Consider the following 15,275-nt stretch of genomic DNA (forward strand, 5'->3'; position numbering starts at 1 on the left):
CTTGGACGCTCAATAAATGCCAGGCAGAATGATTTGAATGAAGAGAATTTCAATGAGATTAGCTTTTTCCGTTCATTTGAAGGGGATATATGATTCAAATTCCTTAGGATATCCCAAAGGCTCAAAGGGTTGCTGGTAACATTTCCAAGTTTACAGCATCTTTCATGGTTTTTATCAAGTTCTACATGACTGTGCAGTTCCAAACCAGCTTCTAGAGCTTCTGCTCAAAAACTAGTGTTAAAGTGCTTCAATATGACCTCCCAAAACTTCATAAAGCATCAGGTCAACACAGGCCACTGCTCTACCTGGGAAGGCCAGCTTCATTTTTCTCTCTCCTATATTTTTATTTAAAAACAATATAAAGGTGTCACATTTTGATGAAACGATTTCTCCCCAAAACCAAACTGTGTTTGCTTAGCTTAATTAGAGTATGTTCTACTTAGGCAGGTTCGGGAAAATCCCAGCACTTCCTCAGGGTAAGATCTTGATTCTATGGTTAACTCGGTGCCAAACTTCAGGGGATTCAGCCCCGACCCTGTGGCCAAGGTGGAGTCCCCAAGCAGAGAGTCCTCTCCAGGTTTGGGCCACTCCATGCCAAGGATGCACATCAAAGGCAGAGAGATGACACAGATCCAGCTGTAGGACCTCGCTGAGGAGCTCCTATAGGAGCGCCTGGGCCAACACTACCATTCAGTAAGGTGACCTGGGTTATGACACGCTAGCTGAGTGACATGTCACACTGGACAGAGTACTCCCAGTGGGTCTTGGGCTGTCCAGTCCTCCAGAAAACACACCATCAAAGCAGGTCACACCTGACATTCCCTGGGAGCCACAGCAAAGCCACAGCTGCAGTCACCATTGTGAGCACAAAGCCTGGTCTCCTTTCAGTTCATTTGTGTGTGTGTGCATGCACATGTGTGTGTGCTGACTCACACCTTATCACACACTGTCCACATTGGCCCAGCTTGCTGCTGAGGGCTGTCAGAGCACTGCAGGACCACAGCTTTCACATCAGTCTTTTTCCAGGCTGGGTCAGAGTGCAGAAATTATGTACGCAGAGCTGGCATTCAACTGAGTCCCTCAAAAATTAGTTAAATCCATCCAAGTAGCGGTGGGGGTTTTTTTTTCTTTCAAAAAAACAACCTCCAGAGAAATTTATTTTGTTTTTTAGCTACTTATTTTAAATGTTAATGAAGAAACATGTGAATTCAAGGGCACAGAAATGAGTAGCTGACTCAAGAGTTATACAGACGTATGAAACAAGTTCCAAATGCATCGAGAGGTGTGAAATTACCAAGTCAGCAGTCAGCGTTTTAGGAAGAACCGTTGTGGTTGTAAGTTCTTTGCACTCCGCTGCAACGATTGGTTACCCAGTTTCAGTTGTCTTGAATGTGACTTTGTTGTTTCACAAGGATTGGTTGTGATCGATCTTCTGCCTTTTCTTCCCTAGAAGACCCTGGTCCTCCAGGCAGTTGCCCGGCTGAGGGGGGCGAGCCTGAGCCTGCAGCCATGGGCACCAAGGACCAGGCACACAGGAACAGGACCCTGAACACAGCCTTTGGTGCAGAATCCAAAGTTACCCACAATGGGACAAAAAGGGTCACAAGCGAATATGTGGGTAGCATGTTAGAATTTCCCCAAATACTGTAAAAAAGAAAAAGTGCTAGTACTTTACCATACAAAAGACTGATTGTGACTAGGAGCTTACGCTAGTTCATGAGAAATCGTAACTCTACAGGGAATAACCGCACTGCATTAGAATGGAAAATGAGCAAGCATGAATCTCCAGGTGAAGCCAGGGGAAAGACTAACACCTGACTTGCATCAGGGCTATAACTCACTTGGCAGAGCAAACAGGTAAATTATGAAAAGATGGGCTCCTCTCTTAGTGTAGTGTGGACTAGGGAGAAAAATACAGTGCTCCTTCCAGAGGCTGCAAGAGACAAATCACACCCACTTCTCAGTCCTGGCTCGTTATTTACCTCTCAGGGATGCTTTTCTTCATAGTGACTTGGTACCCATGTTTCTTCCTTGGGGACAGCAGGCTTTGCATCTATCTCAGGACCAGGGTCTGGCCCACCTCATAGAATTCAGTTTTACAGAAAACAGCCTCGTCTCCACTCAGAGGCTGGACTTCCAGAGACCTGGTCACCCACTGACAACAGAAGAAAGTGGGTGAGGCAGCCTGGAATGGCTCCTCTGCACCCACAAGTGCCATTTTCCAACTGACATCGTGAAATCTCTCTATCCTTCTCCGAAGAATGAGCCTCAAGTCTCAGGAGTGCCCAAAGTTGCGGTGACGAAGGTATTGCAATTTCCCATCTTCATATTCCTGAGGTGTCTACTCCTGGCAGCAGCCTGTTGGGAGGAGCTTCAGAAAAAGTAAAGGTCCATAATGTCATGTGCTGCCTTTCTCTACTGTACCAAAGACATGAGAAGTGTATGGCCTCTGAACGCCAAGGTCATTCCAGACGGACTGCTCCCAGCTTCTCCCTCCCCCTTGTGGCAGTGAGCTTAGCACTGGGCTGGCCATGGAACACTCACATGAGCTAGCAGAAAAAACTGCATCAGTCTCACACCACACACCCCAGTATCAGACCAGGAGTAGCCGGTTCTAGAGGTAAAGGCCACAGATGGCCCATCTGTGTCATCACAGCCGCCACTACTTACATAGAAATTGAATTTTCTTTAAATACAAGAGTTCACATCCACAAGAGGCAACTGAGAGGCTGTGAAGTGACTTCACACCCACCCCAAAGCCATTTCAGCTGCCAGAGTCCCAGGTTTCCAATAACCAGGAAAGCTCAGCTGAGCGGGGATTCCCGGGCATCTCCCTGGAAAACAGCAGCACTGACATTGTCTTAGAAACATTTCTTCTGTCTAGTTTAATCGTAATTCACTCAAACACTAAAAAGTATTAAAATATACTTCAACTTTTCCTCTAACTATATTTATATATAAATCCCTGAGAAGGTACCTGTCAACTTGAAATTCACTATTTACAGTTAATAAACATCAGGGGTACTAGCAGACGCCAGATCCTCTGGTTCTGAAGATCAGGGCAGTGCTGTCATCTGTCAGGAGAGCAAACTAGGTCTCCCTCCCTCCAAAAAGAAGGTGGGGGGGAGGGGGCTGTGCCAAAATTCTAAGCCACCTGCACAGAAGCTGGCGAAACCTGCCGTTCGTTCACACTTTGGCGCTTGGAGGTCATGACATGACAATCCAGCAGAGATGCCACATCGCCTCTCATGATGTCCTTGCTTTCCTGCTCTTTTTAGACCTCAGCATAGTCGTGGCAGAGAGGATCAAGGCATTTAGCCAAATCTAAGAAGAAAACAGACAAAGGAAGAAAAGGCAAGCGAGGAAGAAGAGAGGAGGTGAAGGGGATGGCAGGGAATGCATGTGGTGGCAAAGTTGAGGGCCACATGGAGAGCAGAAGGGGGTCACTGCCCATCAGTGCCCCTGCCCCCAAATGACACTGGAGGAGAGGAGCAGGGGGTGACCCCTCAGTGAGAAAACACAGCCAGCCATCCAAAGCAATAAAATACATAAACACAGAAAATGATCTCAAAGGATGCCCGATTGGACTGTCAGGGAGATGAGGGGTGTCTCTCTCCACCTCGGGCAGCAGCCTTCAGCTCATGCAAGGGGGCGTGGCCAACACCAACTCTTCCGCACAGGATGGCTCACAGCCCGCTAGCATCAGTGATGCTCCAGGTGGGCCCACACCTCCGTGCCACTCTGGTGCCTTCCTGGGATGGGGGAGGAACTCACTGAAGTCTGGCTTTCAAAGCTGCATCATCACAGCTATCTCCCATCAGTCCAGGTGCAGCTGACGGCTTATGTATTGAGGTTTCTGGAGAGTGAGTGTGAGTCCTGATTGCTCAATGCCTGATGGTGCCAGTGGGGGGAAAGAGGGAGAAGTGAGCGCCACCCCCACCCACATCATGAGACAGTGGGCCACCCATCACGACACAGCCAGGGAGCACAATACGACCTGAGAATCCAGGGTTATAATAAAGAGCTTCCAAATCAGTCTCTAATATTCTAAATCTATGGCTTCCAAGTAGGATAATATTTAAATAAAGTGCTGTCAGTAGTGCATATGTGACAGATACTCTGCAACCCAGATGGCCAGAGATTCGTTCGAATTTCTCAGTGCTCTGGAGACAAAAGAGTACCGACAGAAAAATCCCGTGGAGAGCTTGGGGCCCAGGGCAAATTCCATGCGTTCTTTGCCAAAGACCCACATGTTGGAAATTCCACAAAGTCCACATGAGGATGAACTGAACATCAGCGGCAGTCATCCAGGGAAAAAATAAAAGTAATTCCAGAGCAGGAAATCTTTGGAATTGAGCCTGGAGGAGGAAGCTGCCCAGCCCCCTTCAGGAGAATTTGCCTAAAACAAGTTTAATATTCAATTCTAATCCCTGTTCCTCTAAAAATTACCCCCCGCCCCATTTCGTAGTTTGCATAGTTCTGGGCTTCTTATTCTTTTTGCATCTTTTTTCCATTTTAAGTATTTATGAATTCAATTTATCTAAGAGCACATATGACTTAATTTTGTATTTCTAGTAATAATTGATTAGATTTGCCCCTATTTTATTAAATAATTTTTTCTCATATCTATTTTTGAACATGTTAAAGACACTGTATCCAGTTTATCTAAAATCCCTTGCTTAAAACGGGTTTAGTTCTAGCAATAAGTACGTGCTTCTTTAGGCACCATTTCATACTTCGACAAGAGGTTTTTCTTCGTTATTATTATTGGATAAGAGAGATTAAGAAATAAGATGCAAGAAAATATGATCTCTCTGTCTTGATCATTTTCCTGTAAAAGTAAATGCCTCCATCGAATAGTAACGTTCGGCATCACTTCATCAAATTATTAAGAGCATACAGTGCTCACGTGCACCCACGTTGAGAAGGAAAGGCAAAATCCAAAATAAACAGCAAAAAGGGGGAGAAGTCCACAAATTCTGTATGAAATCAGAGATATCACAAATAATTATTGCTAGAAACAGTATTTTAAACAAAGGGTCTTCAGACAAATGTATTAAAACCGTCTTAAATACAAAGAGCCCCATCCCCCATAAAATGCTGCAAATTTGATCATGATTAAAAATACAAAATTATACACAAAATGCCCTTCGATAAATTGGTCTTAAGAATTTGAGGTTGAGGTTCTAAAGGTAGCGTTTTCGGCAAATTGCCTACTAGGTGCATTGATTGCTAGGAGAACTGGTTTTAGGCAAATTGATTTGTGCTATGCCCAATTCACTCTTGGGTGCAGCCTGAACAAACATGCACCGCTTTCTGGGCCCCCGCAGAGGCCTATCGGCGCGGGGATGTGCGGCGCGGAAGGGGGAGAGGGCTGGAGGAAGGCGCATGCTTCCTGGCGCGGAGCACGCGCAGCTTTCCCGCCATCTCTCCGGGACCCGGGGCGCAGCGCGTCCCTCCCAGGCTCGGCATCCGGCTCCCCCGCTGCGGACACGCCTTCTGGGCGGCGGACCCCCTCACGTCCTTTTCCTCCAGCGCGGGGCCCGCCTTTGCTTCTGCGCCTCCGCCAGCCGCTGCTTCTCCGCCTCTTCCGCCTTCCTCTTTTCCTCCTTGATCTCCTTGTACCGCCACTTGGGCAGCTGCAGGTGAGCGCTGTCCTTGGTGCTGCCCTTCGCGGCAGGCCGCTCCGGCTGGAAGGTGGGCGCGGGCGCCTTGCTGATGCGCACCCTGGGGATGACCACGCCCGGCCGCACGCTGCTCCGCCTCAACAGCTGCAGGGGCAAGAGGCTGGCCTTCCGCGGGGCACTTCGCAGCTGGAGAGACGGGAGGCTGGCTTTCGGGGTCCCCTCTCTGGAGACCCCCAGTGCCGGGGAGGTCCGGAATTGCTGCTCGGTGCCCTCCACCTCGTCCTTCTGGGCACGCGTGTCCGGGTCCCCCTGAGCCTGAAGGATTTCCTGCACTGCCAGCCGCCTTTTCCCCACACAAGGCGGGTTCTCGGGGCAGACGGTCTGGCAGGCGATGGCCACGGCGGGGCTGTAGAGGCTCGTGGTCATCCTGACCATGTGGTCCATGACCCCTCCATCCTCCAGGCTCTGGCGCGAGCGGGAGGTCAGCGTGGACCGCACAAATTCGGTGAGCCTCTGCAGGCAGTTTTTGGAGCCCGCGGACTTCAGAGCTGCCTCGGAGGCCAGCGGCAGCTCTGGCTTATACTTTTCCCCAAACTGCTCCGGGCAGGGTCGGTCCAGCAGCCTCTGGATGAGGCGAACCGCCTCAAAACGTCCCGTGTAAGCAGCCCACTCCTGGGGTGACATCCCGCGGCGGGAGTCCCTGGCATGGACATCTGCTCCTGCAAAACACAAACAGGAATGGGAGGGTGCAACTAGAACTTCTCCCTGCCAACGGCAGAAAACGAAGGACAACGAAACTGATCAAAGGAAAAGCTTCCAAAACCGAGTGACAGAGTCCCCTAGAGCTGTGCCACCTGGACAAACCCACATCTGACCAGCTCCTACTGCGTTACCATTACAACACATCCCACCTTTGAAGGCTCCATTTAATGGCTTATCTTTCCTAAATAAAACTGCCTGAACTCAGCACCTAAATCATGGAAGCTTTTAAAGAAATAAGATTTCATGGCTTTCCAGCAATGGAGCGAGAACTAGGCCACAAAGGTGCTTTGCAAACACTTGACTGATGCTACTAGAATGTTCTAAAAGTACTAACAGTAAGAGTCACTTGCACAGCATTTGGTGTCCCATTTATCCATTGCCTTTTCCTCGCGGTCCTCTTGTGAGGGTGCTATGGTCCCTTTTTGCAGGGAATGTGAGGTCCTTCACTTCTCATTCTGGGTGGTCAGTTGCTTATGGGTCTGTCACCTTTACTAGACTGTGGGCTTCTCCAGGACAGAGGCCACATCTTACTCATTTTTGTTCCCTCAACACATACCATCCTGGCTGGTAGGAGGCATGCACTTAACAAAGGTTTGTTACAGAATGGATGGTAGTCACAGTGGCTGAGGGACCTGCCTGAGGCCTTGAAGCTTGGAATAGACAGAAGGTCTCAGACCTGGGTCCCCTGACCCTGAGCCCCATGCACTTGCCACCACCCTGCAGGGTGGGCCTCTTCCTCTGACAGTGTTCTGTGTCAGTGTGGCCAGTCTGTAGTACCCAGGGATTTAATCCAACACTAACCTAGGTGTGCTGTGAAGGGATTTTGTAGATGCAGTTAGCATCCACAATCAGTTGACCTCATGTAAAGGAGATGACCCACGATAATGTGGGTGAGCCTCGTCCAATCAGTTGAAGGCCTTAAGAGCAAAAGCTGAGGTTTCCTGGAGAAGAAGGAATGCAGCCTCAAGACTGCCACATCAGCCCCTGTGCAAGTCTCCAGCCTGCTGGCCTGCCCTACAGATTTCGGGCTTGCCAACCCCCAAAATCACGTGAGCCAATACCTTAAAATAAATCTCTTAATATATATTTTCAATTAACCCTGTTTCTCAAGAGAACCCTGACTCCTACATCCTCACAGTCTCCCCTACACTAGTCACCTCCTTAATAAATCCCCCTACGACCCGCTGCCCCCTCCTAATATTGCAAAGTTAAACTTCAACTCCACTTGATGAAATGTACATAAATTCTAGCTTGGAAGTATAGAATTAATAAGGAATTGCGGTTTAGTTAATCTTGGGCCATGCTCAGCCTCATAGACAGTCAAAAATCATCCAGGATTTCCAGTCCCATTAGTCATATTTCCACTGGCAAAGCAATGTGGAGAAGTAGGGCAATTATCTAGTGTGCCAGCTCCCCAGGGACCAGGCCCAGCAGAGGTGCCTGCATTTATATCCCACGCAGACCCAAGTGTCTGACATGTGGTGGCTGCTCAATATGTGCTCAAATGAGAACAGCGGGGGGCTCAGTGATTTTCCTGGCCCAGCTCCCCCAGTGGCCCCAGGGCCCAGGCAGACCCAGCTCACCTGAGTTCACCTGGTAATGCTCTTAATTCTGTGACACATTAAAGAACAGCCACGTTAGAAGAGTGGTAATTATTTGGAACTGGAGATCAGGATGGAACTCATTAGCTGGAGAACAATTTATAAACTGACTAAAATGAAAAGGGGGCAGTAAAAACGTCATGGCAAAAAATAGATGACACATTAAACCTTAATTAATTGCATGTCACTTAAAAAGGAACAAACTGCAAAATTAAAATCTTAATGAACGCTGCTTGAAAGAGACATTTTTCAAATGCTAATGGAAAAGTAAAGGAACAGCTGTCCATGGTCTAGCACGCATCTTGCTGTTGCTCTGGTACCTTTTCAAAATGATCTTGGAAAATAACAATACTGGCATCCTCACCTCCTACCCAAAGTTGTTTCGTCCAGGGCTCCAGCCAAACAGACGTGAGTTAGGCTCGTACCAGTGGGTCCGTTTGCCTCCATGTTGAGTGCCATGAATTGTCTATACAAAATCCTCTATTTTAGTCAAGGCAGCAACACACCCAGCTCTAGGGATTGCATCATGATTGGTCTAACCCAGGGTTTCCAAACTCGGACCTATTGACATTTGGGGCCAGATCACTATTTGTCGTGGGGGCTGTCCTGTGCATTGTAGGACTTTTAGCAGAATCCCGGGTCTCTGCCCACTAGATGCCAGTAGCACTCCACTAGTTGTGACAACCAAAAACGTCCCCTGGGGGGCCACACCTTCCCCACCCCATAGACAATTATTGGTCTAACCTATATGACTTGCCATCCTATTCTCCATTTTCCCAGCATCCCTGACAGGTGGTCAGTGAGCCCTAAAGAGAAGGCTGTTGCATCCCGAGAAAAGGGACCGATGAGGCTCGTGATGCTGCTCCTGTGTGAAACAGACTTACAGGCCTCCTCCTGTGCCACCTCTGGCCTGTATCTTGTGCACTCTGGATATAACCAATATGATAAATCAGGATGCAGGATCACAAGAAAGAGCCCCTGATGCAGGGAAGGAGGAGTCAGAGCACCCATCTCCAGCCCCCACCCCACCCCTCAAGGCATTTCTGAGATGTCTTGTCCTCAGTCTTTCAGAGGGCCTTAGCAGGGCTGACTCCTAGGTACCCACAAGGGTAACCAGCTTATTATTGCACATTTACTAGCTTTCCTGTCTTCCCAATGTCACTTCTCTATCCCTTGCACAGCTTCCCAGGGTTGCCTTCCAGAAAAACTACTTGTCCCCAAGTCCTTGTCTCAGGGTTTGATTTTGTGGGTACCCAAGCTAAGCACTGCCCTTGGTGATGTGGAATGCCCGATCTTCAGCCCTTTCTCTGCCTAACAACTTGAAACTATTCCAGCGTGGAAAATTCTCAGGTCACGGGGAATTCCTGTCTTCCCTATAAACAGAAAGAGGCCTTGTAATGATCGCATATCATTTGGCCTTCTAAAAGCACATAGTCAGCGCTTTCCCAGGACAAGAACGACCATATGACCAACGACAGGAGCAGCTCTGCTCTCAGCTCTTCCCTGAACAAGCCTCCTCCCCCTTCCCTTAGGTCTGCTCTGTTGCCTGGATTCACAGGAAGCGGCAAGGTTTGCATTTGCCTGTTTTTCTTCCCAAATGCCACAGCAATTCCACCACCCTTCAGGTATACACGCCAGCTCTCTCAGCAAGTCTGGAATCCGCCAACCTCCCCCAAGTTCTCTCTACAGAGAAAATCACATCCTCCATACGGCTTCTCAGAGCCACTTCTTCAAATAGACCTGTCACTTCGGGGCATTAATATTCCACTGAATTAACAAGGTTCCGCAGCCCCCACTGCGATTCTCGACAGCAGAGCTGACATTAGTCCTGGGAAGCCCAAGACCAAAGAGCCAATAAATCAGCTTTTCAGAACCTGGTTTTATTTTATTAAAATCCAAAGTCCTGATAATTCTAACGTTATTTTGTTCTGCCTGACAAGGTAAGATAAGAGCTGATAGGTGTCTGGATGTTACAAACTACTGGCCAATGTAAACGGTCGCGTGGGGAGTCCAATTCATTGGTTCCTCCCTTCTGAAAGGAAATGGCTCCTATTGAAAATAATGAGAGTGCAACTTGGAAATTCAATGCAGGTGCAGAATACTGCAATTGAAAAAATGGGAATGAGATCCACATTTTCCCCTGAACCTATTAATATGTAGTCATGCTTCTGCCTTTTGCTTTGAAAATTATCACAGGATGACCATTCTGTGATTAGCTGCCAAGGTACCTTCCTCAGCTGTCCATAAATGCACCCTATGTTGAAGTGTCAATCTAGAGAAATACTCAGGCATCACTGTCTTTAAAGGCTTTAATTTTTCTTAACATTGGTATATTTAAATGGAAATAAGAAGACAAAATTATTTGTGCAAATTTTAAAAATATCTCAAGTTTCCTTATTGTGTCCACTGAACCCAAGGAAAACCTTCAATCACATATTTTTCACATCAATTGTAAAAGAAAATGAAACTCACTTTCCTGGGAAAAAGTGTAGGCTATCTTAGTAGTAATGGTAGAAAATGAAAATATTCAAGAAGTTAAACAACCAAAGCCTTAGAGGGTAGCTCCAAAGCTCCCTGACAATGGTGTCAGGTTTTTATTTTAAGAAGGAATGTGGAACAAGCTTGAAAGAGGAATGCATGTAAGAGGGAAAAAATTCTCTTTTCACTTTTTCCATCATTTCTCAGTCACAGTAGTTATATTAGTGGTTCTCAACAGAGGTGATTTCCCCCAAAGGGACATTTGACCAAGTCTGGAGACATTTTTGGTTGTTAAAACTGGTGGATGCTACAGTCACCTCGTGGGCAGAGGCCAGGGATACTGATGAACATCCTACAGTTCCCAGGACCTCCCAACCGCGAGGAATTATCTGGCCCCAAAAGCCAATAGCGCCAAGATGAAGAAACCCCGATTTACACGCTTATTACCCTCAATAAGAAAGTTTAAGAACCTCATCAGGAGGATATTTTTCAAAGGTAAAAATTTCCCATAGTTTTTCATTCATTTAACAAATAATTATTGAACACACAAATTCACCAATAACAAGAATGGTAACATTGACTGGAAGTTTCCTCCCTGCCAGGCGTGCGTCCGGGGGCTTTCCACACGTGAACTCAGCCAGTCCCCATCACGAGTTCCTGCAGTAGCTACTGTCGTTCACCTCACTCGTAGAAGAGGCAACTGAGGCCCAGAGCGTTAGCTGACTGGCCCAGGCACAGAGAGGGCAAGCGCAGGGGCTGGAATTTCAAACAAGGGGTCTTGCTTCGAAGCTGCTTCTGCTGGCCATTATTCTGCTCTGACCACGTACAGTTCAGAGAGGGACGCACTAGAGGTCTGCATTCATGAGGATTATTCTAGACTTTGGTGGGGTAGTGCTCACGAGTAGGGAACAGGTAGGGGAAAGTATGTAAAACCCAATGCCAAATTTGTTATCCAAATAACTGAGGGGGAAGAAAGACAATGTGAGCATTGAACCTGCGACCTCCACCAGGCCCAGGAAGAAAGAAGGACAGCGAAACCTGTGCATTTTCCAGTGACTGGAAGGCAGCTGACCTAAAATGAAAGGGTTTGTAATTCAAATTAATTCATCGGGAAAAATGCACTGGTGTGATCGATGCCATAAATTTTTGGTTGAAAAAGTAAAATTACTAAAGATCTACACTCAATTATAACTAGATCCAGAAGTAGTAAAAGCAGATGAAGCTTCTCCCAAACACAAAAGCGTCATAACCGCTGTTGAATCAGGAGGACCCATCTCTCACGGACATAGGATGGGCAGGGCCCAAACTCTGTTGAATCTGACATCTCGATCTTAAAAAATGAAACTGTCACTAAGTCAAAAGCACAATCAATGGGACTAATTTTAATTAGGATCTTTTTATTTCCACAAAGGTTTTCATCTTCGAAGCCTCTGCCTTCACTTACTGAATTTATTTTTCTTAAAGCATCCCCTAAAACATTCCGGTTAAAGCAGGAGGAAAAAAAAACACACACACACACACACAAAGCAAGGTGTGAATCCTACAACCCCATTCTAATCACAAGGAAAACGACAGCCAGGCTCAGACTGGGGGGCATGTAGAGTGGCCAGGGTTGAGACCGTCAAGTCAGAACAACAGTGAAGACTGAGAAACTGTCACAGACCAGAGGAACCTGAGGACGCGTGACACTAGATGTAGGAGCTGGCTGGGAACCTGGAAGAGAAAGGGGACATGAGTGGAAGATCTGGTGAAGTCTGAATCAAGTCTGGAGTTTAGTGAAGAGTAACAAACCAAGGTTGGCCTCTCAGTAAGATGGTAGCACAGCAGAGACAAGGGAGGGCCATGTGGGCACTCTGCTCTGCCTCTGTCACTGTTCCATACATCCAAAATTATTCCAAAATAAAAGTTTATTAAAAAAAAAAAAAAGAAAGAAGCAGCTGCAAGTTATCTAAACAGAACCAGCAGCCTAGGCTGAGGCCTGGAAGAACTCTGATGCTGTCCTCGGGAGACTAAGATGGCAGGGAAACGCCACCTCTCCATGAACTTGTAGCTTCAAGCAGGACCAAGGACAAGAATACGATAAACGGAGATAAAATTAGATAATGCTGACAACAGATCTCACACTGATTGAGACATTAGATGCTGCCTCTGTGCTGGACCCTGGGTGTGTTCTTTACACACATTTTCTCATTTAATTCTCAACATGACCCCATGAGGTTGTGCTAACAATGATCACAGATTCTATTTTAGTGAGGAAAAGAACTAGAGATTTCAAGGCTGGCCCCATGGCATAGTGGTTAAGCCCAGCGCACTCTGCTTCAGTGGCCCAGGTTCACAGGTTCCGATCTCAGGCACGGACCTACACGATTCATCAGCCATGCTGTGGCAGCGACCCACAAGTAAAGAGGAGGAAGATGCACACAGATGTTAGCTCAGAGCTAATCTTCCTCAGCATTAAAGAAAAAAAAGGACTAGAGATTAGTCACACAGAATTTAGCTTAGTAGGTCATTGAATTTGTATAGCCCTTGAAAGTTTACAAAGTGGTGTCATAGTTCATCCTCAGGGAGGTAGGAAAGCAGTGACTACTCCCATTTCACAGATGGGGATAGACAGGCTCAGAGAAGGAAGTGCCTCCTCCAAGATGATGAGGACATAAAGGGCAAAGGGGGGCCCTGCTGATCCAAAGTTATGGCCCGAGAACTTTCCACTCCATGAGGCATCATAGGAAAAAGACACTGCTGCACACGTCATGTCACTCCAACCACCAGCAAACGGGGATCTAGGATGACTCCTGGGCTGACCCCACCATCCCTGGGCCCACCTTCAATAGGACAGGCTTGCCACCCAGAGCCAAGACCAGGACTCACATTTCTGCAGAAGAATAAATATGAGCAGGAGGAGGCTAAGGGGTGAGGGAAGGGCTCATCAGGGGCAAGGACAGGTGTTCTGCAGGATGACCATAGCCATGACCTCCCACTCCACCCTGCAGGTGTTGCTTTTGTTTTTGTATGTTTCACCTGGGAGGATGATGGCCATACCTCCCAAAGAAACTACTCTTCATTGCATCCACTAGGCTTTGTCTCTATGGGACTGATTCATCTCTTCAACACATATCAGCATTTCCTGGGACCCCGGGGCCGGCACAGGACGGTGGAGACGTACCTGCTAGCATCAGGGCTCGGATGCACTCCGTGCGGCCCTGCATGGCAGCTTTCATCAGGGCCGTGAAGCCCCACGCATTCCTCCTTTCAAGGTCCAGACCAGGGAAATAGTTCAACAAGTAGTTGGTGATGGTGGCGTGCCCTGCAAAAAGAAGTGCACACATGTATCGACCACACTCCGCACCGCTCATTCCAGTGAGGTCTTCCCAGAGAAGGAAATGTCACATAGTCGACCTTGGGGAACAGCCCGTCTGGAGGGTGTGGGAGTTTGCCTCTCAGACCTCAAGAAATAATTCTCACAGAGTCCAGGAAACAGGAAGACCCTGGACCCCACCCTGGCCACAGCACTGCTGGTTCTGGTTCACTTGTTCCCTTCCGCCGACCCACGTGGGAGCTGCTGTCCTGTCAAACTCTTAAGCGAGGAGCATGGGGAGGAAGGATGCCAGGGGGTGGTGTGTGGAAACGCTGAGCTAGCCTCATACAGACACTGGCTGGCCGGGGGGGTAGGTCTTGGATGCTGTCAGCTCCCAGCAGGAGACGCCAACGCAAACAGATGCAAAACTGAAAATGAGTCTCAGAGCCCATTCCCAGAGCTCCAGAGCTTCAGGGAGGAGAAAGTCATCCTCGGAGCAACAGGATATGCCAACTCACGCTGCCACCCTCTCCTACCCCTCAGAAGTGCCTGTCTGTCTGTCTTTCTGTCTGTCTCTCTCTCTCACACACACACACAGAGGTGGGGAACACAGGGAGTGTTGCTACCAAGACCTCAGCTTTAAGCCCAGGCAGGTAAGACTATTCATTAAAGAATATAGATTTCTCTCCCTTACCACCATGCACTTCCAAAAAGGACCTGATTGCCTGCTCATTGCCAGAGGGAGTCTCAAAAAGCCCACGTGCTCTTGGATGGGGGTGAATAAGGAGAAGGTCAAGTGAAAAGCAGGATTCCCAGGATTTTCCAGGCTCACCCACAGAAAACCACGAAGCAGCGGGAGAGTTCCTCAAACAGAATGCCTGGGCCACAAAGAGAGGCTCTTGGGTGGCTCAAATGTCCATGCTGCCCTATGCCCACTGGGCATACTTCTTAAATCCTTGTGTGAAATGACACACTGCCCCCGCCCCACTTCAGTCCCCTAGAGCAGGGACCCAACGTCAGCACTATTGACATTTGGAGCCGGATTATTCTTTGTTGTAGGACTGTCCTGTGCATTGTAGGATGGTTAGCAGCATCCCTGGGCTCCACCCACTAGATGCCAGTGGCAACCACACCCCTCCTCCCACCCAGGTTGTGACAACCAAAAGTGTTTCCAGAGATTGCCAAATGTGCCCTGTGGAGGCAAAATTGCCCTGTCGAGAACCACTGTCCTAGACGCTCAGACTTCACTGTTTCAGGACCAGCCAATAGCTTCCTCTCCTCCTCACCTTCACCCGCCCCCCTCTGAGCTGCCATCTCCATCCTGGTCCCTGCTGATGATGGCTAACACACCCTCCAGAGTGGAAGCAGTCTGCACAAGTCCCTCTCCTGGCCTGGGTGGAGGTGCTGGGTGCCCAGTCTCCATCCTTATAGCTGAGGATCCAGCTCTCTGAAATCCCTCATTCATCCCCACACCACACATGTGCTTCTGGAACCCCCACTGTCTGTCAGGGC

General features: G+C 48.2%; 1 protein-coding gene across 1 annotated transcript in view; it reads right to left on the reverse strand.

Annotated features, from left to right (window-relative positions):
- Nucleotides 1-332: 332 nt before the first annotated feature.
- The window catches only part of ANKRD33B (ankyrin repeat domain 33B), a 73,923-nt gene continuing 58,980 nt past the window's right edge, over nucleotides 333-15,275 (reverse strand). The window contains exons 3-4 of the mRNA XM_014866750.3: nucleotides 13,632-13,772; nucleotides 333-6,346 (exon numbers count right to left, since the gene is read on the reverse strand). Of these exons, the coding sequence (XP_014722236.3) occupies nucleotides 5,517-6,346; nucleotides 13,632-13,772 (971 nt within the window). The 3' untranslated portion in view covers nucleotides 333-5,516. The remainder of the gene's footprint in view (nucleotides 6,347-13,631; nucleotides 13,773-15,275) is intronic.

The sequence above is a fragment of the Equus asinus genome, chromosome 10 (assembly GCF_041296235.1).
Source record: "Equus asinus isolate D_3611 breed Donkey chromosome 10, EquAss-T2T_v2, whole genome shotgun sequence".
In the NCBI taxonomy this organism is placed as follows: domain Eukaryota; kingdom Metazoa; phylum Chordata; class Mammalia; order Perissodactyla; family Equidae; genus Equus; species Equus asinus.